The 27,110-nt window shown below is 43.7% G+C and overlaps 1 protein-coding gene across 2 annotated transcripts in view; it reads left to right on the top strand.

Annotated features, from left to right (window-relative positions):
- The window catches only part of xpo1a (exportin 1 (CRM1 homolog, yeast) a), a 73,913-nt gene that overhangs the window by 18,481 nt on the left and 28,322 nt on the right, over positions 1-27,110 (top strand). For both annotated transcript variants that reach the window (XM_060899082.1, XM_060899083.1), the window contains exons 9-20: positions 3,266-3,385; positions 7,835-7,963; positions 8,054-8,212; positions 11,112-11,309; positions 12,481-12,619; positions 15,555-15,736; positions 15,840-15,996; positions 16,079-16,242; positions 16,379-16,513; positions 16,619-16,802; positions 25,700-25,806; positions 25,966-26,160. In XM_060899082.1, the coding sequence (XP_060755065.1) occupies positions 3,266-3,385; positions 7,835-7,963; positions 8,054-8,212; positions 11,112-11,309; positions 12,481-12,619; positions 15,555-15,736; positions 15,840-15,996; positions 16,079-16,242; positions 16,379-16,513; positions 16,619-16,802; positions 25,700-25,806; positions 25,966-26,160 (1,869 nt within the window). The remainder of the gene's footprint in view (positions 1-3,265; positions 3,386-7,834; positions 7,964-8,053; positions 8,213-11,111; positions 11,310-12,480; positions 12,620-15,554; positions 15,737-15,839; positions 15,997-16,078; positions 16,243-16,378; positions 16,514-16,618; positions 16,803-25,699; positions 25,807-25,965; positions 26,161-27,110) is intronic.

Genomic DNA, 27,110 nt, shown 5'->3' with positions numbered 1-27,110 from the left:
AATCGCGATTAATGTCGCGACTGTCATAGTTAACTCGCAATTAATCGCAATTTAATTGCACATTCTTGTCACACGAAAAACCATTGTAATTCTCTTACCAGCATAAAAAAGTGAATGGGCTTGTTTTGTACCAATGTTTTTCTTATTACAAAGCATAACACGTCTTGACACAGCCACTGCAAACTGAAACCTAAGCTGAGCACCGTGGCTCTTCGTCCCGAGACTAACGAGAACCATGAGTGAAGTGATCTACTGCTTGAGTTAGTCTACAACTCTAATCAGAGAGACAGGTTACACAGTGACGGTAGGCTTGACATGCTTGATTATAATATAAAGCACACTATTATATTAAGTTTAAGTTGTTCGTTGATAAATATTGCATTGAATCTGATCTTTACTGTTTCAGCTCACTTAACGCATTTTGTACTTTTACACTTTCTGCCTGTTGATGCGTCGCGCTGTCCAATCAGAGGCGGCCAAATTTGCATATTACAGGAAGGATTTCTGGGATAGCATTGAGTTTACAGTTCAGAGGGATCTGGCTTCTTTAGACGCTGTCTTCTTAAAACTGAACAAATATTTAAAAAGAGCCAAATGAGCCAGTCTTTTGAACGGCTCTTTTCAAAGAACGGATCACAAAGATGCGGATCCCATCAAAGAGCCATAAATCCCATCTCTACTAGCGCGCCCTGCCCGCGCTGGTTCTTTGGGGGAGGAGGGCCGAGGACTCTGGCTGTGCGGGGCGTGGCTAGCTGCTATCGTTTTTCTAAGCAAAGTCTCTGTTCCAAGTTCCTGGCAGTTTCAAAAGCTTATGAAAAACCTACATCATGTCACAGAGCGTTAATCTCGCGATAAAAAAATTATCGCCGTTAAAATGGAGTCAAGTTAACGCGTTAATAACGCAACATTTTTGACAGTACTAAATTAAAGTAAAAGTAAAATCATTAAAATCCAAGATTAAAAAGAAATTAAAATAAATCATTAAAATCAAAATTAAAAGAAATTATGTTAAAGGAAATTAATTACTTAGGTAAAAATTAATCAAGTGAAAGCATCTGAAAACAGCTTTATCTTGAGCCTGGATTTAAAACTAACAGTAGGAGTATTTTTGATATCATCTGGAAGTTGGTTCCAAAGCTTAGCAGCATAGCAACTAAAGGCTGCTTCACCACACTTCGTTTTGACAGCTGGTATTACTAGCAAGTTTTTCTCTTGTGATCTTACGCTACGTTCACACTGCAAGGCTTAATGCTCAATTCCGATTTTTTTGTGAAATCCGATTTTGTTGTGAGGTCGTTCACATTAACAAATATATGCGACTTGTATGTGATCCTCAGTATGAACGAAAAGCGACCTAAAAGTGTTCCGCATGCGCACTGCAGGATACGACGACGTCACACGCAGTGAGCATGGCCAGTGTTTACGGAAGTAAAACCGCCCGGTTGCGGTATGACTCATCCAATCTAGCTTGAATAGCTGCATTCCCCCAAATGGAAATCAGCTCCCTAACCTCTGCGTCCTTCCATTGAGAAGATTCAGAACCTTCACAGCCCGAAGCGTCCCTCGCATTGATGTCATGCGCAGGGGCGCAGATACGTTTTTTGAACTGGGGGGGACAAAAAAACTGGGGGGGACAAAGCTGCCAGCAGACCAACCCCAACATGCCTGTCAAACTTGTTGTTAGTAACCATAGCAACCAAGCTCGAGCTCGCAACCTGTGCAGTCTGCGCAGCTCAACCAACCGAATATCAGTCTTTGTTTTGTTTTATGTGAGTTGTTGCAACTATATGTATACACTGCTGTGCACCTCAATAAACCGAATGGTAATTAGTCTTTTGATTTTTCCGTGAGGTTTGCCTTATGCAAAGAAAGACAGCATAGACGTTTTTTCCTCCCTATAAGTGGGGGGGACCGAGCGAGGTGAATTTAAATATGACTCGTCCCACCCTCTATCTGCGCCCGTGATTATGCGCCATGTTGTTGTAACTTTTTTGAGAGACCCGCCGCCTACTTCAGCGCAGAATAGTGACGTTTGTGGCTTGTTGATGACGTGTAAGTCGGATGAATGCGACCTGGCGGTTCAGACTGAAGTCGCATATGAAAAGAGCGGATAGGAATCGGAATTAGCACCACATATCCAAACGGCCTGGGTCGGATTTGAAAAAATCGGATCTGTGTCGTTCATATTGTCAATAAAAGATCGGATACAGGTCACATATGGGCGAAAAGATCGGATTTGAGTCACTTCAGCCTGCAGTGTGAACGTAGCCTTAGAGACCTAGTTGGTGCATATAATTGAAACATATCCAGTAGGTAGCTGGGTCCCATCCCATTTAATGTTTTAAATAGAAGTAGTGCTTTAAAGTCAGTTCTATAGCTCACTGGGAGCCAGTGCAGAGACCTTAGGATTGGAGTGATATGGACAACCCTTTTTGTTCTTGTAAGAACCCTTGCTGCTGCATTTTGGATTAGTTGAAGCTCTTTGATGGTCTTTTTTGGAAGACCTGTGAAAAGACTATTGCAGTAATCAACCCTACTGGAGATGAAAGCATGAATAAGTTTTTCTAGATCATGTTTTGACACGAGACCCCTGAGTTTAGAAATGTTTTTTAGGTGATAGAATGCAGACTTTTTTACCACTTTCATATGACTGTTGAAGTTAAGTTCGCTGTCAATAAGGACACCAAGGTTTTTGACAGTATCCTTTGCTTTAAGCCCCTTAGTTTCAAGAACAGTGGCAATCCTAAACCTTTCCTCCTTTTTGCCAAATATAATTACTTCAGTTTTATCTGCGTTCAGCTGAAGAAAATTGTGAGAAAGAAAAAGCAAGCGCAACTTTATTCATCGCACACTTGTGAAATTTCCTCTCTGCATTTAACCCATCTGAAGCAGTGAACACGCACGTGAGTAATGAGCACACGCACATACCCAGAGCAGCGGGCAGCCGTGCTAACAGCGCCCGGGGAGCAGTTGGGAGTTAGGTGCCTCGCTCAAGGGCACCTCAGCCCAAGGCCGTCCCATATTAACCTAACCGCATGTCTTTGGATTGTGGAGGAAACCCACACAGACACGGGGAGAACATGCAAACTCCACACGGAAAGGCCCTCGCTGGCCACGAACCCAGAACCATCTTGCTGTGAGGCGACCGTGCTGCCCAGTTGTACTGGATTGAAATATTTCACCTCTAGATGTAAATCTAATTCAGTCTGATTAATTTTGAGCCTAGGTTCAGGATTTGACATTTGCACTTTATTTATTTAAACAGGAAAATTCCCAGAATGCTCCACTGGTCCACGCTACACTGGAGACCCTCCTGCGCTTCCTGAACTGGATTCCACTGGGATACATTTTTGAGACCAAACTCATCAGCACCCTGGTTTACAAGGTAATGGTGTAGCGATGTTCACCTGTTCTCAACCGTTTGATGAACTAGAGCTGAAGGAGAATGGCAGACCTTCTGGGAAAATAAACACTTTTTTTTTTTTTTTTTTTTTTTAAACCCTTTGATGCAAAACATATGCACAACATGGGTCAAAAATGACCCGCATTCATTTTCCAGGTGATTTCATGTTGACGGAGTTTTTCTTTGCTCTATCTTTTGAAATCAATTTATTTTATGATTGAATATTCCAAGTATTCTTTAAATATCTTGTTTTTAATTACCACAAATCATTAATTTTTTCTTTCCTACTTTATGAACAAAAATACTTTTTATATTCCTACACATGGGTCATCCAAGTGTGATTTACAATTAAATGTAAATACTATAATAATTCGTTTCAAGTAATTACTTTAGCAGTGAATGGGGCCGGCTATTTATTTATTTATTTATTTATTAACTATGTAGTTAGCTAATGCCGCTTTTCCACTACCGACGCGGCTGAGTCGGGCTGAGCCGTGCCGAGCTGAGTCGAGCTGAGCGGGGCTGTTGGAGTTGCGTTTCGACTACAGCTGCGCTGAACCGTGCTGGCTGGAAGTGGGTGGACACATTGGGTGGAGTTAGCGAAAGTGGGTGGACGTCACGTGATGTCGTTAGGCGGCGCAAACAGTGACATCAGTGATCTTTTAAGCGGTAGTCTCACGACCCGGATAATAAACATGGAGGACATGGAGTCGTTAGTGTTGCTGGTCTTGGTGCTGTGGCTTGTTGTCACCAACAACGCCAACAGATACTGGCAAGAGCGTATAGATGAGGCGAGGCGCATAAGGCTTCAGAAATTCTCGTAATTCTTCTTCTTCTGGGTTTACGGTGTTTACAGATCCCAGCGTGCTCGCGGGGCGTGTGTGGGCATGTGAGGGAGGACACTCCTCCTCACCAATCAGTGCACAGGGGAGTGTCTGCTCACGCCGCTAGCCCCACTCGGCTCGGTTTGGCTCGCTTCAGCCCCACTCCAAAACCGTGCGAGTTTTGGGTGCTGAGTAAGGCTGAAGCGAGCTGAGTCGTGCTGCTCTGAGGTAGTCGAAACGCGAGCCGTGTCGGGCTGAAGTGAGCTGAAAAAGGGTAGTGGAAAAGGGCCAAAAGCCAACTACAATAAAATTAGCTAACTAAAGTAGAATATGTCAACAGCTCGGTAGCTAATAGTAATTACTTGTAACTTTCTGACAAGTAATCGACTCACTCTCAAGGTAACCTAAACATCAATTTTTTTCTAAGGTAATGTTAGAACAATTGAAAAACATTACTTACATGTATTAGATGGGCAAAGGGCGCTGTGCTGAGCTGTGAAATGTCCGACACAAGCACAATTCACAGTTCCCACCAAACGCTGGAGTAAATGCATGCGGGTCGGTTCTGACCCATGTGTGTAAACTTGATGTAGAATTACAAAAGCTGTGCTTGTTCATAACTTAAGAAAGGAAAAATAAAAATGATTTGTGCTAAACAAGATATTTACTGCATATTTGGAAAAGTAAATGACAAAGTGAATTTATTTCAAAAGTATATCATAGAAACACTCAGCCGTACATGAAATAACCTGGAAAATGAACGCAGGTTGTTTTTGACCCATGTTGTGCATTAGAAGGGTAGTGATACAAAAAGGGTTTTTATTCAAAAAGTAAGAAAGGAACAAATAAAATAAGGACGTATGATGATCAAAAACAAGTTAATTGAGGAATACCTTGAATACTGAATGATGGAATTAATTTATTGCCAAGAGATGGAAGATAAATACTACGTTCACACTGCAGGCTGAAGTGACTCAAATCCGATTTTTTCGCCCATATGTGACCTGTATCCGATCTTTTATTGACAATACGAACGACACAGATCCGATTTTTTTCAAATCCGACCCAGGCCGTTTGGATATGTGGTCCTAATTCCGATTCCTATCCGATCTTTTCATATGCGACTTCAGTCTGAACCGCCAGGTCGCATTCATCCGACTTACACGTCATCAACAAGCCACAAACGTCACTATTCTGCGCTGAAGTAGGCGGCGGGTCTCTCAAAAAAAAGTTACAACAACATGGAGCATGACATCAATGCGACTCCGCACCCACACGTTCCTTTGAACGGAGGTTGCAGTCACTACTAGGGGTGTGCAAAAATATCGATACGGCGATATATCGCGATACTTTGTCTTCTGATTCAATATCGATACTCAATTTGAATATCGATATTTTTTCAAATAATAAATCATGTTTCAGACGGGTTGTGAATCCAGTACGACTTCTGCACCTCCGCTCTGCGAGGTGTCGCTGTGCCGCTACCTCACTGCAAGGCACTCTTCGTCTTCTCTTTTTTCCCCTGCGGTTGCAGTGAGGAAAAAAAACAAGCAAGCATGGCTGTTAACGTAAACCTAGAGACGCCGCCGCCGCACTTTAAGGCAGATGTTTGGAGGCACTTTGGATTCCAAAGGAAAGGAGAAAAAAACAGTGAGCCGGTGTTCTGTAAAGTTATCCTACCTCTTAGATTTGTCCTACCAAGCCTACTGCGCATGCGCGAAATCCAGGAGGGTAGGAAAATTCAACAGTAGTTTTGTCCTACCGATCAGCTGGGCTGATAGAAAATCGGTGAGTATTTCACGCATTTGCCGATTTGTACGTTTTGTGCGTATTGGTCGAGTCTTTGGCCGAGTCAAATAATTTGTAATGCCTTGTTTTGAATAATAAACCGGTCTGTATGAGAACTTGCTAATCCATGTGTTCTGCGCATGCGCAGTAGGCTTCGCCGCATGCGCAGTAGGAGACTAAGATGCACACTGCACTTTTCAATGTGTTTCAGACAGTGCGTTGTTCCTGCAAAATAAGCACAAGTTAAATGTTCTCCGGTATGTTCTCAAGTTTACAAAGAACAAATTGATATTAGTGTTAGCACCGAAATGTCTGTGCAGTCTGCAGTGCAAGTTTTAAGTTTTCATAAAACAATTTGATTCTGCTTGTTAAGCAGCACTGATGTGTCCGTGCTTACAGAAAAGTTGAGAATACTAGCACAGAAATGGGAATTTTCTGTATGTTGTAGTGAAGCAACTCTTGGTTTTGCCAGCAGTGGAATAGAGACAAATATATGTCTGGCAAGAGTGTGTAGTTATGTATGTGAAATGTAATTTTACAGTGGTCAATAAATTCTGATTTTCTTCAGTGACGCAGATATCGTGATGTGGTTGAAATTTCTTGCAATATATTGATTATCGCAGAATCGCTGTACCGTGATATTATCGTTATCGCGGGCAAAATATCGCCATAGTATCGTATCGTGAGGTATCTGGTGATACCCAGCCCTAGTCACTACCCCGCAGAACGCCTGAGCCAAAACCCTTGCCCTCTTCCTTCTCAACCTCCTCCTTAACATCAGGCTATTGTGCATGTTCTGGCTCCGTCGCAACAACAACTGCATCATCGCCAGGTACTCCATGCTGGCTACTGTCATACACAGGAAACTTTAGGTTACTTCCTACACTGGCCATGCTCACTGCGTGTGACGTCGTCGTATCCTGCAATGCGCATGCGGAACACTTTTAGGTCGCTTTTCGTTCATACTGAGGATCACATACAAGTCGCATATATTTGTTAATGTGAACGACCTCACAAAAAAATGGGAATTGAGCATTAAGCCTCGCAGTGTGAACGTAGTGAAAAACTCAGCCGGGTCACTTTTGACCCATGTTTTGCATCAAAGGGTTTAAAAAAAAAAAAAAGGTGCGACAGTTTGGTAATTTCAGGGCCTGGCTATCATGGAGCAGTACAGCAAAGATGGAGGAAGCTGAAGTGTTGTACAAACATGTTCTTTAACAGTAATCGTGCTTATGAAGCATAATGAAACCCTTTATAAAAAAAAAAAAACTTTGTTGTTGCTGCTGTGACTCTAAAGCACGGTTTGTGTATCTCTATCTAATGGAGTTCGAGTTTTATTAATCTGTTAAATTATGTTCTGGTTTGAGATACAGGAGCAGCAACTGAAAGATTCTGTAATCACGGCCGTAAAACTAAAACCGTTTCTGGTTTGATGATATTGGTTCCGTAAATGGTTCTCGAAAAGGTTTCATAAAGGGTTTCGGGGTATTTCAAAGGGTTCCCGTGCACCGTTTCTTCTGAAATGGTTCTTGAACTTTTCAAAAGAGAAGACGATGGAAACTCGTCGTCGTTTTTAGTTTCTTCACGTTTCAAAACTGCATCCTCTCACAAAGGCGCATTTGCATTGTTGATGCTTGCAACTGCGTAAGAACCGGAGGAACATCATGTAGAGCACAGGCTGTTCTGTTGAAACCTCCTGCTACTGGTATGGTGGTTAAGTTGGTGCTCTAACACACATTACTCGTTCTGTGTGGTCTGCCTTGTGGTTAAAGGTGCTCTATGGTGGTGTTGGTTTTTTTTTTTTTTCCCCCCCTTTCAGTTTCTGAACGTTCCGATGTTTCGAAACGTGACTCTGAAGTGTCTGACGGAAATCGCTGGAGTCAGCGTCAACCAGTACGAGGAGCAGTTTGTCAGCCTCTTCACTCTAACCATGATGCAGCTCAAACAGGTAACGCGCACACGTTTCCAAGGCACCGCCTGTGTCTCACTCTATAATAAATGGGAACGTGAGCAAGACGTCTGGGTTTCTGATGGACAGATGCTGCCTCTGAACACGAACATCCGTATGGCGTACTCGAACGGGAAAGATGACGAGCAGAACTTCATCCAAAACCTCAGCTTGTTCCTGTGCACCTTCCTCAAAGAGCACGGGCAGCTGATTGAGAAGAGGCCCAACCTGCGGGAAACGCTCATGGAGGTACGTGTGCACGCACACTTAATGAGCATAACAGGCAAAATTGCTTCGACTTCCGAGTATATAATTGTGATTTCAGTATTAAAGAACCTTTATTTTTAAATACATTTCTGCGTGGATAGTATCTCCATCCTTGACTCTTGTATGCTGCATAAATTGGAATAAAAAAATATATATACGTGCATTTTTTTGAGAGTTAAAATCGACCGCAAAGTTGGTATTTGCGCTGAGCCAGCCAGCCCTCAGTGCGTCACGTCACAGCAGGAACTGGTTTTAAAGGGCATATTCTGGACCAATTTTTAGTGTGGGTTTTTTTTTTTTTTTAATATGAAAGTCTGTCCCTTTACACACTCATCCAGAAGGGTAATTTTGCACAAGGCCATCTGTCTACAGCAGAAAAAAATAACAAACGCGTCTGGAAAAATCCCAAGGGAGTCTGGAGCCAGATTTGTGACGTCACCTGCGGAAGCGCCAGCAGGCTGCGCGAGCTTTGCACGGTTTCAGTGCACAGCCTGTGTAGACCAAGCGCTCCCGTTTCTCTCTTTGTCCGGTCTTTTGGGAAACGATGAGCACTAATCCCATCATGATTGGTGCTGCTACACCCTCCTACGATACATCTGTTAACCATTTTAATAATTACGCGATAACGTTGAAGAAATTTGCAGAAAACCACCAGGTCGTTTTCTCATAAACAAACCAGCGCTGATGTAGGATTCAGAGGGAGGCGTCCCGCACGCGACGTCACGAAAATCAATGTTTGCCGGGAAATCCAAATGGCGAGTTTTTTCAGAGGCGGACCAATTCGCCTCAAATGGCTCGATTTCAACTGAATTTTTCTGGTATTGTGCAAGGTAAAAAAAAAAAAATCGCAGAGAATGTGACACACATTTGACCAAAGTTTAATATAAAATAGGAGAATTACACTGAATGAATGAAAAAACAATATATATAAAAATATATTTATAAATATAGATAAATTAAGAAAAACAATATATACTGTGGCAGCACGGTGGTGTAGTGGTTAGTGCTGTCACCTCACAGCAAGAAGGTCCTGGGTTCGAGCCCCGGGGCCGGCGAGGGCCTTTCTGTGCGGAGTTTGCATGTTCTCCCCGTGTCCGCGTGGGTTTCCTCCGGGTGCTCCGGTTTCCCCCACAGTCCAAAGACATGCAGGTTAGGTTAACTGGTGACTCTAAATTGACCGTAGGTGTGAGTGTGAATGGTTGTCTGTGTCTGTGTGTGTCAGCCCTGTGATGACCTGGCGACTTGTCCAGGGTGTACCCCGCCTTTCGCCCGTAGTCAGCTGGGATAGGCTCCAGCTCGCCTGCGACCCTGTAGAAGGATAAAGCGGCTAGAGATAATGAGAATGAGACACTGATCTTGCTCCTGAATTTACCCGTGATGTGCACTTTAAGGCTGAGGCCTTTTACAGCTATAGACCAAAGTTGTATAAATAAAAATTTATGATGAAAGTAAGAAACACCGTTACCGACTTGCTCAACTAAGACTGATTTGACTTCACTGATTGTGGGTTGACTCTCATTAAAACAGGATGGGTGTTATAACTTGTCCTACATGCATGCATTTTCACTGATAAAACGTAAAAGGCTAATTAAATAATCGGATGAACTCGATCACATTCTGAAGCAAATTAAATAATCTTGTACCGGTTACTTAAACACACAATACAAGTTACATGTATTAATCTAAATGCAGGTAAGCAATGAGTGTTTTTTGTATCCAAATGAGAGTCGCATCTTACCCGTCTGTGTTCTCGCTTCTTGTGGCTGATTGTTTCGAAACAATCTGACTTTTAGTTGTTCGTTCAGTTCTCTGTTCATTCACTTTCACGTAAGGGCGAGATACTGCTGCTGAGGCGAGCATATCCAGCGGAGAAATCAGATGGCTGGTCCACTCATTCTCCATTTTCTCCATATGGAGTACTCTGCCATTACTGCTCAGCTCAGGCAATTACTAAAACCCGGGACGGAACGTCACCGGTTTTTGCAGCGACCGCGGGGAGGTCACTGCCTGAGCGACAATGTCCCATCCTGGGTTTTATCAATAACCCTCGGCTCACACTCCGGGAGAACTGGTGCAACTGAACTTACTTCCCTTCTCTTGTAGTTTTCTTTTCTTTTAATTGTTGGTACTGCACCGTCTTTCAATCCGGGCTTATAGCCAACGCTCCTCAACAGATCACAGTACGAGTCTTCAGTAAAATGTGCAGAGCAGAGGAGAGACCGCTTCGTAGCCGCCCAATGTGCCCGTGAACTTCTCACAAAACGCGTCCAAATCTTTGCAGTTTGAGCATTCTTGGGCCATGAATGCAACGTAAATCCACCTTCTGATGTGTTGCTGCACTGGCTAGCAACACACCTGAGTGGCATGGTGATAAATTGGCTCAAAATGGAGGATCGGAGTTGCAGTCAGCTCTGTGTTTTAGTATCGCAGAAATGGCGATGAGACCGACAGCCTTCCTGCTGTGACGTCATGGACATCAAGGTCATTCACGCAGACCGCTACCGATATGAATCACTTTAATTGTAAAAATTACTGTATTAGATTTATTAACGCTTAAAACTATTTCTGTGCCATTCTTAAGGTCTTAAGGCATTTATAAACAAAAAGTGAGGCCATGGTTCTGCGTATCTGCTTTAAATAATGCAATCCTGGCCATTTATTTTTGCTTTGCAGGATTTTTTTTTTTATTATTCCATATGGCTTTTCTAGTCCTATAGTCTTAATCCTGGACTGTCTTGTCCTCCAAATTTTAGCTCAGGAAGGCGATTAGTTGGATCAGCACCATCATGTACAATAAGGCACGGGTACTTCAAGGAAGCCCTGCTGTAGACTTTTAAGTTCATAGTTGGAAAACCGTCCCTCACTCTGTTTCATTCTTCAGGCTCTCCACTATATGCTGCTTGTGTCCGAGGTGGAGGAGACGGAGATCTTCAAGATCTGTCTGGAGTACTGGAACCACCTGGCGGCGGAGCTGTACAGAGAGAGTCCGTTCAGCACCTCCACCTCACCGCTGCTATCTGGCAGCCAGCACTTTGATGTGCCCCCACGCAGACATCTCTATCTGCCTGTACTCTCCAAGGTGAGGCTCATCGACATGTGTAGACTCTGGCTGAAATAACGCGTTCTGGTTATAACGGTCAGGATACGCCTTGATCTCAAATATTATGATTTTTTTTTTAATAGAGAGCTGAGTATTATACAGGGATGTGATTTTTCCGCAAATTCGCAGAATTCCGCTTTTTTCACCTCAAAACTTGAATTTTTTTTCCGATTTTTCCCTCATCCACATTCGTATCCTATTCATTCCGACTTTGTTTGAAAGATGGCAGCCTCGGATTTGCATCTTTACGCCTCGATCACGGAGGCTGCCATCTTTCAACTCTGTTTGAAGCGAGCTTACGTCCAGCTATCTAACAAGCGCGTTCATTGGTTGTTACAGAGCGATGAGCCAATCACGTACCTCGTTTCATCTCAATGACGTAATTGCGTAAATGACGTAATTATGTCAATGAGATGAAATGAGATACGTGATTGGCTCATCGCTCTGTAACAACCAATGAACGCGCTTGTTAGATAGCTGGACGTAAGCTCGCTTCAAACAGAGTTGAAAGATGGCAGCCTCCGTGATCGAGGCGTAAAGATGCAAATCGAGTTAACGAAATCGACAGAATAGTGAAAAAAAAGTTCCGCTGGGAAAGGTTGGAGAAAAACCGCGGCTCGCCTCGGGGCGAATTACGTCACAAGGCGCGGGGCTAGCGGGCCCTGCTCGCGCTGGTTCTTTGGGGTGTGAGTGAGAGAGTGAGCGAGTGTGAGTGAGCACGCGTGTGTGTGTGAGCGAGCGAGAGTGTGTGTGTGTGTGTCAGAGTTGCATGTTGACCATTAAATTGGCTTGAATTTGTTAATCATGACAAGTTTTTTTCTTGTGTGTTTGCTTGCCATTTTAGTACAATTTTTAAGTCAGAAAACCCCAGAACCCAGGAGCTTCGAGGGGCTTCCCCCCTTGTCCCCCCACCAGGGTGCTGCCCTGGACCAGCTGGGGGCCTGCGGACCCCAGCCCCCCGGCTAAAATTTTCAGATAATTTCACCAGCCCCAAATCACATCCCTGATTATAAGTCTATACTGCAAGAACAGTGATGAATAGGTCTGCCTGATCTCTCTAACAGTCCTGCACTCTGTCACGCCAGATATTATTTTACGTGTGTGTGTGTGTGTGTTGTGTAGTAGTAATGCTGCTTTGCCTATGCGGTAGGTGCGTCTCCTGATGGTGAGCCGCATGGCCAAACCAGAGGAGGTGCTCGTGGTGGAGAACGATCAGGGTGAGGTGGTGAGGGAGTTCATGAAGGACACAGACTCCATCAACCTCTACAAGAACATGAGAGAGACTCTTGGTGAGCAGTGTTTCGAGTTAGCAACGTTCATTTTCTCTGTACATGATCTTCTAATGGAAGAAAAACGTATAACCTGAGGTTTCATCTTCGTGTACCATGTATGAGCTCTCGTTAAATGTGTAGACATTTGTAAAGAAAAATAAAGCTTGTAGGAAAGATCTGATTCCTTTCATGAGAGTACGTTCTAGTACAACTGGCTTTCTTGGCGAAGTTGGGATGACGCTCAGAATTTAGATGGTTTGTATTGAATTTTTCTGAATCGTGTCAAAACCTGAATTTAGTGCTGCGTTCAAGTGCCTATCCTGGACCAGTTTTGGGTTGTTTTTTTTTTTTAAATATGAAAGAATGTGCCTTTCTAAGGTCCCTTCACTGGCTTCCAATAAGCTACAGAATTGACTTTAAAGCATTGGTGCTGGTGTACAAATCTCTAAATGGTACAGGGCCCAATTACCTCTCTGATATGTTGCAGCGGCCTAACCCAATCAGATCTACCAGATCGCAGCAGAAAAATTTACTGGTAAAACCAGTTGTTAAAACAAAGTGTGGTGAAGCAGCTTTTAGCTACTGTGCAGTACAGCTATGGAACCAACTGCCAGAGGACATTAAAAATGCTCCTGCTGTTGGCAGCTTCAAATCTAGACTAAAGACCAAGCTGTTCTCAGATGCTTTCTGCTAAATTATTAATATCGTCATCTTTACATGTTTTAAACTTTACTTAACTTTTACAGTCTCTGCATGTTTTAAACTTTACTTAACTTTTATTCTATTTTATTCTGCTGTTTTTTAACTGAATTTTTACTTCATTTTATTATTTTATTTCTACTATTTATTTTTCTTCCCCATTTATTTTATGTAATTTTATTTTCTATTGTTTACTGTTTTGCTTTTACTTCTGTAAAGCACATTGAACTGCCACTGTGTATGAAATGTGCTATATAAATAAACTTGCCTTGCCTTACACACTAGCCTGGCAAGCCAGACTAAGGGCCCGTTTACACGAGGACGCTGTCGGATAAAAACGACTAAATATTTTATCGGAAGTGCCTTTCGTCTACACGGGGACGGCGTTTCCGAGGCTGAAAAACGGAAAAAATTGAAAACGCCTTCCAGAGTGGATAAGTTAAAAACAGCCCCCGTTGCATATCCGTCTAAACTACCCAATACGCGAAACTCTGCTCGGATCTGCTCACGTCGGGTACGCGTTTACGGCATACATATGTCATATACTGTACATGCCAGCCCGGGAAGTAAGAAAGTAAGTAAAAAAGTAAGAGCATGTCTGATTACATCGATCCAACGGACCTTCAAGCTGCTCTGGCAGCTTTAATAAACGTCCAGGAGTCCTTCGAACATCTATACCGAATCTGCACATATACCGTTAATGAACAGAGGCGGGTATAGTATGCTCTTACTTTTTTACTTACCATAGCCAGAGTAGTCAAAGTTTTCGCGTCGCAGATGTGCAGATCAGACAAGACGGAAGACGTTGCGCATGCGTGCAGACATAGCGGAGGGCTTTCCCAGCACCACCTAGCCGCCTGGCATGCACATCCAATTGAATTCCACACATTTATGCGTCACCGTATAGACGCAGATTTCCTCCTTGAAAACCGTCGTGTAGACTCGGAAAAAAGCGAGAACGAAAACGGACTTTTGCGTTTTTGTTTCAGACCGTCCCCGTGTAAAGTGGGCCTAAATGTGAATATTTAGTCTGGTCTCGGTCGTAGACATTTCCGAAGGGTGTGGGTAGGAACAACCCATTGTCTTTCAAGCTGTCTGTGCGTATAGGCCAACGCTCTGACCAGTCAGCGCAACAGTGACTGTGACGTAGTCAGAGCGACAGAAAGGGGGAGGGTAAACAGCTGGTAGATCAGACTTTTGCCATAGCCGGTCGGCAAAACAGCGAAAACGTCCTTCTTGAAAAGGAATGAGCGGAGAGCCTCTTCCTGCTCATGTTTCAACGAAGACTCCAAGTCTAATTCTTCTAAAACTGATTCCAAAGCGGAGTCAAACAAGCGCTGTTCGCTAGCCATAGCCATCTTTCCTGTTGTGCTTTCTCCAGCATCGCGCAGCTTTGTCGTCACTCCTGCAAAAGCCCGCCCAAAGAATCCAAACAAAAACTTTGCGTTGTGGTTGGCGGGCACGATTTGATGCCTGGGGTGTTTTGTTGATATGGTCCGAGGCTAGACCCACTCGTAGGCAAAAATGTTTTTGGCCGCTAGGCGGGTGGGTCTAGTTTATTAGGCTATTTACACTCTCATCCAGAAGGGTAATTTTGCACAAGGCCATCTGTCTACAGCAGAAAAAAAAAATTGTCTGTCTCATTGGAGCCAGATTCGTGACGTCACCTGCGGAAGCGCCAGCAGGCTGCGCGAGCTTTGCACGGTTTCAGTGCACAGCCTGTGTAGACCAAGCGCTCCCGTTTCTCTCTCATTGTCCGGTCTTTTGGGAAACGATGAGTACTAATCCCATCATGATTGGTGCTGCTACACCCTCCTACGATACATCTGTTAACCATTTTAATAATTACGCGATAACGTTGAAGAAATTTGCAGAAAACCACCAGGTCGTTTTCTCATAAACAAACCAGCGCTGATGTAGCATTCGGAGGGAGGCGTCCCGCACGCGACGTCACGAAAATCAATGTTTGCCGGGAAATCCAAACGCCAAGTTTTTTCAGAGGCGGACCAATTCGCCTCAAATGGCTCGATTTCAACTGAATTTTTCTGGTATTGCGCAAAATGTTAGATATTCGACCAAAGTTTAATATAAAATAGGAGAATTACACTGATCTTGCTCCTGAATTTACCCGTGATGTGAACTTTAACTAATTCACCTGATCTACAAAATCAGCATCCAGAAGGTGTTTGAACAACATTTAATTTCAAGAGCATTTAAAAAGGAGAACGTCTCACTGTTTTGTTTGTTTTTGTAGTCTACCTGACCCATTTGGACTATGCGGATACGGAGAGGATCATGACCGAGAAGCTCCATAACCAGGTGAACGGGACGGAGTGGTCCTGGAGGAACCTGAACACGCTGTGCTGGGCCATCGGCTCAATCAGCGGAGCCATGCACGAGGAGGACGAGAAACGGTTCCTTGTCACGGTCATTAAGGTGATCCTTTAAAATTTTTTTTTAAAAGCATGTGAACAGACCAGGGAGATTTTTTTTTTTTTCTGTATTGGTAGATGTGTTTATCTGTGTGTGTGCACTTTAGGACCTGCTGGGGCTGTGTGAGCAGAAGAGAGGGAAAGACAACAAGGCCATTATCGCCTCCAACATCATGTACATTGTCGGGCAGTACCCACGGTTCCTCCGTGCCCACTGGAAGTTCCTCAAGACGGTCGTCAACAAGCTCTTCGAGTTCATGCACGGTGAGAAAGAGTAACACTCGACACCACTTTCACGCATGATCGGTGTTCTCAGACGCTCACCAGGCTTCACTTCGTCTCACAGAGACGCATGACGGTGTGCAGGACATGGCGTGCGACACGTTCATCAAGATTGCGCAGAAGTGCAGGAGGCATTTTGTTCAGGTGCAGGTTGGGGAGGTCATGCCCTTCATCGACGAGATCCTGAATAACATCAACACCATCATCTGCGATCTGCAGCCGCAGCAGGTCAGCGTGTCACGCCGCAAATACCGCACTCGCCTGACAAACTCCGTGGATTCGCTTGTACCGTATACCTCCTCCTCTGATTGATTGATTTGGACTTTTGTGTGTGTGTAAAAAGAGAACCTCTTTCTTTGTGCAGGTGCATACGTTCTACGAGGCTGTAGGCTATATGATTGGTGCTCAGACAGATCAAGCAGTGCAGGAGCACCTGATAGAGAAGTACATGCTGCTCCCGAACCAGGTGTGGGATAGCATCATCCAGCAGGCCACCAAGGTCAGTCAAGGAGTGTCTAATACATTGCTTATTATTAATTTAAAAAAAAAAAAGCTATTTTGTCTTGCTTTAAATGGCTGACTGGTTGTTTTTGTCTTCTGTCAGAACGTAGACATCCTGAAGGACCCGGAGACGGTGCGTCAGCTCGGCAGCATCCTGAAGACCAACGTGAGGGCGTGTAAGGCTGTCGGACACCCGTTTGTGGTGCAGCTAGGACGCATCTATCTAGACATGCTCAACGTATACAAGTGTCTGAGTGAGAACATCTCGTCCGCTATCCAGACCAACGGTGAGCGCCAGTCGTTAATTCTAAGATTTAATCATCTTCATCCAGACCTAATAGGTTTATTTTTCAGCTTTGGTTGGCTTGAGAGACACAAAACCCTAAGGGCTTGTCAGGATTCTTCACTTTTCAAAAAATAAAAGGTGGTGGCGAGGGCCAGGCTTTCGTCGAAACCAAGGAACAGGGGCGCTGCGCCCTCTTACACTCGGCGTGCACCCCCTTACCGAAATGCCGATTGAACCCCAAGTCACACTTGTGGCCCTTTTCCACTACCCTTTTTCAGCTCACTTCAGCCCGACACGGCTTGCGTTTCAACTACCTCAGAGCAGCACGACTCAGCTCACTTCAGCCTTACTCAGCACCCAAAACTCGCACGGTTTTGGAGTGGGGCTGAAGCGAGCCGAACCGAGCCAAGTGGGGCTAGGGGCGTGAGGAGACACTCCCCTGTGCACTGATTGGTGAGGAGGAGTGTCCTCACACGCCCACACACGCCCCGCGAGCACGCTGGGATCTGTAAACACCGTAAACCCGGAAGAAGAAGAATTACGAGAATTTCTGAAGCCTTATGCGCCTCGCCTCATCTATACGCTCTTGCCAGTATCTGTTGGCGTTGTCGGTGACAAGAAGCCACAGCACCAAGACCAGCAACACTAACGACTCCATGTCCTCCATGTTTATTGTTTACTATCCGGGTCGTGAGACTACCGCTTAAAAGGTCACTGATGTCACTGTTTGTGTCGCCTAACGACATCACGTGACGTCCACCCACTTTTGCTAACTCCACCCAATGTGTCCACCCACTTCCAGCCAGCACGGTTGTAGTCGAAATGCAACCCCAACAGCCCCACTCAGCTCGACTCAGCCCAACTCAGCACGGCACGGCTCAGCCCAACTCAGCCGCGTTGGTAGTGGAAAAGCGGCATTAGGCCATGCACTTATATGCTACTGCACAACATGCAGTCTTTCTCAAAACGATCTTTTCTCCGTGAAAACATCCCAGCAACACTACGTGACAATGTGGTCTGATCATCAAATACGTTATAATTGCTCCAAAAATATTCCAATCATAGTAGATACACCGCCAGACGGTGCAAAAACGATCCGAATTGGCGTTTTCCAGACTGAGGCGCCATGTTGTTTACTTGTTGCGGCTGCTCTCGCGAGATTTGACATGGGTTACATGCAAGGTCAGCTGACTTGTAGAGCGAGATTTCTCGAGACTGAATGACCTTTCACCCACCGGCGCGGGAGCTTTTGACAGAAATAGTTCGCGAGTTGTTTTTGTTGACACTTGGGCATTTAAAGCTGTCATCCCGCGGCACGAAACGGAAGAAAGCCAAAGACTGTCCGGGGCAGAAGAAGATTACTTCTTTCTTTTTCAGTGTTGACAGACAATTTGTTACAATTTCCCTCTCAGATAGCCTCAGAATGTCCCATTGTAGCCTCAATTTTTCAAAGGCTACGCGTGGCGGGGGGGTACAACCGGCGCGCCCTCATACTAAATTTTTCTAGAAAAAAACCCTGGCGGGGGCTGCCTAGACCCCCAACGGGGTCTGGGGCGGAGCCCCACTGAAGCTGATGGACTTTAGGCTTTTTTGACAGTGAAACTGGCCAGTAAATGGATAGGAAATGCTAAATTAGTGTTAACTTTTTGTAAAGGGATTTTAACACATTCTTACTGTACACAGAGATGCCTACTAGTACGGATTGGCCGTATTTTGTACGGAAAAGTTACGTAAATGCGATGTTACAGCAAACAGTGTTATTCTGTACGGAATTATTATAAAGTCTTAAAAAAATCCAGTGAGTTGTTTTTAAATGTCCAAGCGACTTTTTCAACCCATGCGCGATTCACGGCTGTTTATTTTTATGACAACCGCACGTGCTGTGTGTGACATGCGCAGATTCCGCACATTTGTTCGCGCTATTTTCACTCGACATCACACACGCATGGTGCTGCTTCTCAATAGTGGAAATGAAACGCTCAGTATCGGGACAAGTGAAACGCAGGTCTCAGGTGTTCCTCCCACGATATACGGTAGAATGGCCGTGCATTACACCCAGTCAAAAGGGCAATGATACGCGCACTGCAAACTGTGTAGAACTGACATTAACATCACTCGTGGTGGTCGCGATGACTGCACGCGGCATGTCAACTACAAAAAAAAAAAAAAACATATGGAGTATGCTGAAATGGCGAGTCAGGCGGAAAGTAAATCTGGGGGTATCCAGCAGTTTTTTACGAAATCTGTGGATGAAGAGACACGGAACGTGACCCATGCTGAAGGGGTGATGGTTGACCTGTGCTTGGAGTTGAACTTGCCGATTAGTGCCATGAAATGTGAGTTAAACTTATTCAGTTTCTTTTTACATGTCTGATTTTTATTCACTGAAATATCAAACACTGGCTGGACTTCTTTAATTCAAAGTCTTTTCAGTGTTGCAAGTACAAATGTACATGTAGTCTGATCAAAAACAGAATTTTATGATTAGTGCTGTTGGGATTGTGGCAAAAAATTGATGATTCCACTGTTTTAAATACAATTATAAATGCCATTTTATTCAATGTCTCTTCTGAAGCATTATGCTGAAGGATTTATATATTGGGACATTAAGAGAACAATGTCGGACTCTCTTTGGCATGAAATAATTTTTTTTTTTATTAGAATCCGTTAACAGGTAGAACGTTTTGCCAGGCAATATAATATAATACTTTTGAGGAGTTACACTCAATACCAATGATTGGTAGTCAACCGTAATGTCTGCAAACAGGGAACACTATTGTATTTATAAAAATGTGATATATTGTATGCTCTAGAAATTTGTTGAGTGGAAATTCAGTTGAGATGGCTGCTCGCGTTTTGTTTATTCAATTCACACAAAACAGTACTTTTTAAGAATTTAAATGTTAAACATATTGGTATATACACCTCTTTATAATGGAAATGCGCATAAATTAATGTTACTGAAAGTCATTCCAAAATACTGAAAAATGTTTTCAAGAATACTGAAATTCAAAATTTGGGGTAGGCATCTCTGCTGTACATATCATCTGATGGACAACGGCCAAAGAGAGACCTTTTAATACAAGATGTTTTATTGAGTCCGGTTTCCCAAAGTAGCAGCAGAAATTTAACACAAAATAAATTTTAATAATAAAATAAAATCAAGTAATTATTACAACAAAAAAAAACCTGCCTACAAAACAGAATACTGTATCACACTATGTTTGCGCCGCCTGATTACAGGACTACTACATAACAGTGCCCATGACCCAACTAATCCACCTCCTTTCAGAGGGCTAGATATTGACCCTTCCCACTCACGTGACCTTCGTAAACGCAACCGCCATTGTGGACATGAAGTGGACTTCGGTTTGAATGCGAGGAAGGCGACAAACGAAAAACATAAAAGAAAAAGGAGCGAGATGCAGAAAACACCTTCACTATCCAGCGACGTAGGGCATTTACAGGGCGAGCAGAGGGAGAGGTATTTGCAAAAATTGAAGTTAGCAGGCTTGGAGAATGACACATTAGCAACGCCGTACAGAAATAACGGTTTATGGCACAGACCCTTTCGGTTCTCGCTCATCTAGCTGCTACAATGACTGCTTAGACTGCAACAATAATACCTAACACACATTTAAGTATCCGTTGTAAAGACGTGAAACTCGACGAGTGTGTTCATTGATAAGCTAACACAACCTAAAAGTAGACATACCATCACACTGCCCTGGCGCTGTGTACAGGTTACCTTCTATGGTTTGTGTGCTCACTATTTGCCATTACTTTCTCCAACCGTTGTTACAGATTACAGGGAACGGCCTGGATTTAAAGTGCCATTCCACCATTGGATGTATTTTTTTGGCATAAAATACAATATATTTTATGACAACATGACTAGACAGAGAAATCTTTTAGCTTTAAAATGATATATCAAACACTATTTTTCGACAACGACAAGTATATTAATTTTGCGACCAAAGTCACCTACCCTTTTAATTTCCGCGCGGTAGTGAAACGCGATGTCATCGGCAGGTTCCCCTTCTTGTGTACCACGTCCCGTGTGACGTGGCACAGATTATCAGCAATGGCAGATAGAACGCGATTTCCACTTGTCGATTGCTGTGCCGATATTCACCATCGACCGTCTCCTTTGGGCATCACTTGCTATTTTCCTTCGCTTCTTTTCCGAAGCTGACAATCGCGTTCTATCCGCCATTGCTGATAATCTGTGCCACGTCACACGTGACGTGGTATACAAGAAGGGGAACCTGCCGATGACATCACGTTTCACTACCGCACGGAAATTAAAAGGGTAGGTGACTTTGGTCGCAAAATTAATATACTTGTCGTCAAAATTTTGATATATCATTTTGAAGCTAAAAGATTTCTCTGTCTAGTCATGTTGTCATAAAATGTATTGTATTTTATGCCAAAAAAATGCATCCAATGGTGGAATGGCACTTTAAGAGACAAATACATGTTCCTCTTGTTTTGAACACTTATTTGTAGGACATTTACCTCTGATCTGTCCTACAGTCTACCAACAGCAAAGGAACACAACGCTAGCTAATGTCGTTAGCTAATAGCTACTACAGAAGAACAAAGAGGTTACAATGGGTTATTTTAGCCTATTTGGTTACACACTCGCCGCCACAGAATGTTAACAGCAATGTAATGCCTTTTCTGGCTAATTTTATTCGGCTTACCTCCAACAAAGTGGTCACTACACAAGCGCTGGTATGCCGAGGGCTGCCAATCTTTCCTGTTAATGGCCGCTATCCATCTTCTCCGTCGGGATCCAATAAAATGATAAACCTTGCCTTGTTTGTTGATGGTTACTACATCCAGGTGCACAACAATATAATTGCATGATGGAAGTCTTGCTGAAAGTAAAAACTTTCTTTGATGGCTATATTCCTTTCGATGCTTCGCCGTCGTTCCTCGTTGTTGGCTGTGGTAGACTACTGGTAGTTCATGTCCAAAATGGCAGCCGCATTTGTCGTGACGTCACGTGGGATGGGTCAATAGTGGCCTGTCCCCACCCACTGGAAGATACCAGTTACTTTATATTACCAACATCTCATAAACCGTACATTTACATAATTTCAGGTCTAAGTGCATGCCAGTAATCTATAATTCATAAACAAAATACCCGATTACAATACACAATGTTAATTGGGTGAAACCACTACAATCCATGCGCGTGCCCGAGACTGGCACTACAAAGCCACCCCGGCCTCCGTAGTTCAGGTCCTTTTGACCCAGGAACCCAGAAGTCCTGCAGTAAACAACCACAGTGAAGCAACAGGAGAATGCAGCTCTCGCCTACACGATCACAGACGCGTAAAAGAAAAGACCTGAAGTTAACTCGTGTGTGCGGTTATATGATTAACTGTGTATGGTCAGAAAAGACGATAGATTAGCGTAACCGTTGCACAATAACGCTACAAACAACCTGCATGTGCGCCCACAAAGTTATTTAGCTGCAGCTTGTAGCTTCCAGCGTTACTATGTGTCAGTATAGTGTAACGCAGGGATGGACCTCAATCTGCACAGCTCTGGGTCGCAATCTGTACGCAGCCGGCCGGATAGTTTTCTATTGCAATCGCGTGGCCACTTCAGGTAGCCCCGTATGCATTCGTTTAAAGGGGAACAGAGGGCAATATATAGAGTAAATATAACGATAAAACACACATTAACGAACCTTATTCAAGACTTACAAAAGTTTTTTTGTTCTAAGGTTGGAAAGTTATAGCGTTTTGAAAGTAGCTCGAGCAAACTATTTCCGCAGTTTGAACAGCCCGCCATGATATTAATTTTATCCAATCAGAATGCACGTTCATTTTCTCTACATAACACTCATGACGTATGTATGTGCCCAGTCGTGTTGGCTCATTGAGGTTGGGAATAGCACGTGTGAAATACCTGTTTCTGCCTCTTGCGACGATTTCGCAAGTCCACGGGTGGCGCCTATCTCATTGCAGCAAATAAATTCTGCTGGACTCGTGAGCAACTCCACGTTACATTTTCCGCACGAGCACCGCGCCGTGTCACCTGCACGCAGACGCTCCGCCCCACGCTCACCACGCCCATGGTCAGCATCAGTCTCATCCTCGCTGTCATCTGGGCTTTCTTCTCTTATTTCATCACCGGAGTCGAGAGTACCTCTCCTAGCTATTTTAAGTTCGTTTCTTAAGACAAGGATTTTTTAAGATGTTACCTTGTTGACAGTTTCGGCGAGAATCTTCCGCCTTCTTCAAAACAGTCACCAGATGTGTCCTGGGGGAGCGACCTGACAGCAGGAGGCGTGAACTACCTGTCAAATTGGGCGGGACGTTCACGCTTCCGTAGCGTAACATCAGCTGATAAGGCACGTCACCACTCGACATCTGGTGACTGTTTTGAAGAAGGCGGAAGATTCTCGCCAAAACTGTCAACAAGGTAACATCTTAAAAAAATCCTTGTCTAAGAAACGAACTTAAAATAGCTTTAATAGTTAGACATAATGAACTTCCACTACATAGTACCTCTCCTAGGTTCAAACTGGTACCCTTCTAAGCAGGGCTTTGAACCAGTTCAAGAAACGAAAACCGGGAACTTTTTCTATTTCACATGGAACAGAAACGAAACCAGAAACTTTATTTTTTATGCTCTGGAAGAGAAACACTTATTAAAAATTACGGTAACTGGTTAATACCGGTTTTTATTTCGTTCCTCAAAGTTTCCGTAGCCTACAAATAAGTCATTCTTCTCCTGCGCAAGTTTCTATGACCCGCTAGGGTTCACTTCCTGTGTGACGTTCGCTGATTGAATGGAGAGAGCGGGAAGGTGGACTACTATCACGTCTCCACGTGATAATAAGTAAGTGCATTACTGAGTGTCTGAGCAAAGAAGAGCCTGAACGTTGCAACCTCCCTATTGGCTGTTTGTAAAAATGTATCAGTTGTTGCCCTTCCCACGGGAATCATCGCGGGCTCGAGAGACGAGACCTGACGAGTTAGTTCGTTGGTAGCAGAACAAAATGTCTGGACACAAATCGGGTTTTCAGAAAAGGAAAGAAAATAAACGGAGGGTCGAAAATACAAAAAAGGAGGCAGGAAATGCAAAACGAGTTTTAAGGTAGGACAAATAGTTACTTTTCTGAGGCGGCCCGCCGTGGCTGTCTGCAGGCTTATTTATTATAGCCCATTTAGTTGAAATAGTTGATATAAAATGTTTCTAGTTATGTGCTGGTTGTCCTGATTTAGACTGGTGGGTTTTTTTTTTTGTTTGTTTTTTTTGTTTTGTTTTTTTTTGGGGGGGGGTTGCGCGATGTTGCACCCGGGTCCAGATTAGGGCAGAACCGGCCCTGGCTACATTTCAGGTGTAGTTTGTTTTACGTATGTATGTACTTGCATAGATGTGTACTTGGTCTTCCAATATGGCGCCTAACAAAATCTCGCGGCGCGGTGACGTCATGCGGTAGCCCTCTATAGGGCCTGACTAGCCTTTGGTAACACACTAAACGAATTCTCTTTCATTTTTGGCACTTTTTCTGTTTGTGTAGATGGGAAGACGTACTGAGAATCCAAATCGCCAACATTTGAAATAATAATTGTTTTGAATTATTTCTTGTCTTATTTAATGAAGGTTGTAATAGAATTAGCCTACATTTGGCTTAAGCTGGATGAGACAGAGACATAATTTTATAGCCATTTGTTAAACAGCTGACAGGGAACGTAATTAACCGTTCCGGGAACGAAATTTTTTTGTTCTAACCGGTTCGGGAACGTCTATTTAATGGTGGAACCGGAAACGTTAAAATTCCGTTTCTATTCGGAACGAACCAATAGGGAAAAAATTCTGGTTCAAAGCCCTGCTTCTAAGCCATAGCCTGCTTGCAGTGTGTCTTGCGGGATCTCTCCGTATGATTCGACAGAGCTGTCGCTTTCACTTGATGCGCCCGACGCCATGATTACACGCTTATCTCCTCTATTTCGGAGAGTTCCGCTAGTGCAGTGGGTAGCGCTGACGTCACGGTCTTTTAAAAATGGCGACTCTTGTGCGGTTTAGCGTATAAAGTATTATATTTACAATTACCAAGATATTTCGTTGTTTTCTAGTCTATAAATTTGATAGAATACTTAAGAATACGTTACTTTGTCACATCAGCAACTGTATATATTATATTTGGTACCCCTTTAATGGTCTAATGCGTGTTAAGCCAGTATCTTACTGGGCTGCGAGAGAGTTTCAAAAGTGTCTCGAAACTTCTCGGTTTCCTCACATGAGTCGCAAAGTGTCGCTCCTTCGCCGCTGAAATTTTGAACACGTTCAGAAAATTCGTGCGAGACAATTTTTCAAAATAGCCGCAAATGTGTCGCGAAGCCGTCGCGAACCCTTCTCAAGTCAGTTTCCGTAAGGCTTCCTCTACTTCCCTGCCTGCCGAGGGAAAGCCGGGCTGCGACTAGTTGGAGACGCAATTGCGGTAAAATACGTGAATATCAATTCAGTGCGATTCCAAGTGAAAATTGTCGCTAATTTGCATGTTTTATCGCAGTTGTGTCTCCAACTAGTCGCGGGCTGTCGCAGCCCAGTGAGATACTACCCGTACATAGTTACAAGTTATAATAAAGCGAATACTTTACGATTTATTTGGTGTATACTGATGAAGTTACCGGGGTTTTTTTGGAGGGGGAAGAGTGGCGGGCCAGTGCACCACTTTAAAAGGACCCGTGGAGAACAATGGCTCGTGTAACTAGAGCATTTAGACCCCTGTATGCTCGGAGTTAAAATGGACCAATGAACCTCCTAAAGCTAACCAGATTTATCATCTCTCAAAGTTTTTTTTCAAACCTTTTTGTTAAATAACAGTAGAACAGCTCAGTAACTCTTTTTTGCTGTGGTTTCTCTGTCTAGGTGAGATGGTGACGAAGCAGCCTCTAATCAGGAGCATGCGCACGGTGAAGAGAGAAACTCTGAAGCTCATCTCTGGCTGGGTCAGCCGTTCCAACGATCCCCAGATGGTACGAGACTCAATGTGATGCTGATAAATACATCACGAATATATTACTGAGCTCCGTTTAAAGGACCAGCGTCTTTTTTTTTTTTTTTTTTTAAACTGACTGCTCAGAACACTGATGTGACGTCTTGATCGATAACTCTTATTTCTTTCACGTGTTCAGGTCGGGGAGAACTTCGTTCCCCCTCTGCTTGAAGCCGTGCTGATCGACTATCAGCGGAACGTCCCTGCTGCTCGAGAACCCGAAGTGCTTAGCACCATGGCAACAATCGTCAACAAGCTCGCAGCCCATATTACGGCCGAAATCCCGAAGATTTTCGACGCTGTATTTGAGTGCACCTTAAACATGATCAACAAGGTGGAGAACCTTTTGGATACGAGCTCTTTTGGTGTGGCACGGTAGCACAAGAACACGTTTTCTTGTCTGATATCGATACTGACACTGCTTTGGGTATCAGTCAGTATCGATGCCCCTCTGATTTTAAGCTTTAAAAAAAAAATGCAGGAAAATGATGCACGGTGATGATAGGACTCACACAAACATCTCCTTTTACATTGCAAACTAATTTTAATTAAATATCGATCTCAAGATATAGCAAACGTTTACAATTCTAATCTTTTTCTGTGTATCAGATTGGTGCCATTTCTAGTATTGGCTTTTGTTTTAAATATTGCATTATCTATTGAGTTCTTGAATTGTCTGTCTGTGTGTGCAAGGAACTGATTATCTTAAAGGTGGGGTATGAGATTTTTTTCAGGAGTATTTTTTACCATATTGCTTGAAAAGCTCCTCACACCCATGTTGCAAGCAGTACAATAGAAGGTTTGACCCAAAAACGAAATATTTTAATCCAGTCTACAGTGTAAAATAAAGGAAAAACACCATCCAATCATATCGAGGTACCACCTCAAAATGATTGGATACTGACACGTCAATCAGACTGAAGCCCGCGAGCAGCCCGGCCCTTCTGTGTGTGTGTGAGAGCGAGCGAGCAGAGTGTCAGACAGAGCGCAGGATTTTCTCAGTGCGCTCCCTCCAAACAATGGGGATTTACACGAAAACGGAAGGAGATATTCACAAAATTCTTTCACAGTGAGTGCCACAAGGCTCCCCTGAACACACTGATGTAATTTTTTTGTTTGTAGTGTAATAAATGATGTCACTAGAGCGAGTTAAAAACGAGTGACTTTTCTGCCAAGTTTATAATGGACGTCTGTGGCTGCGCACCTGTGCTCTCTTCACTTTCAGGCTTCTCATTCAAAAACTGCAAGTCCTATCATGTAGGTAGACACATTGTGTGAATCAGG

The sequence above is a fragment of the Neoarius graeffei genome, chromosome 18 (assembly GCF_027579695.1).
Source record: "Neoarius graeffei isolate fNeoGra1 chromosome 18, fNeoGra1.pri, whole genome shotgun sequence".
Lineage (NCBI taxonomy): Eukaryota > Metazoa > Chordata > Actinopteri > Siluriformes > Ariidae > Neoarius > Neoarius graeffei.
Note: the sequence above shows the minus strand (reverse complement) of the source record. Positions and strands in the feature narration are given on the sequence as shown.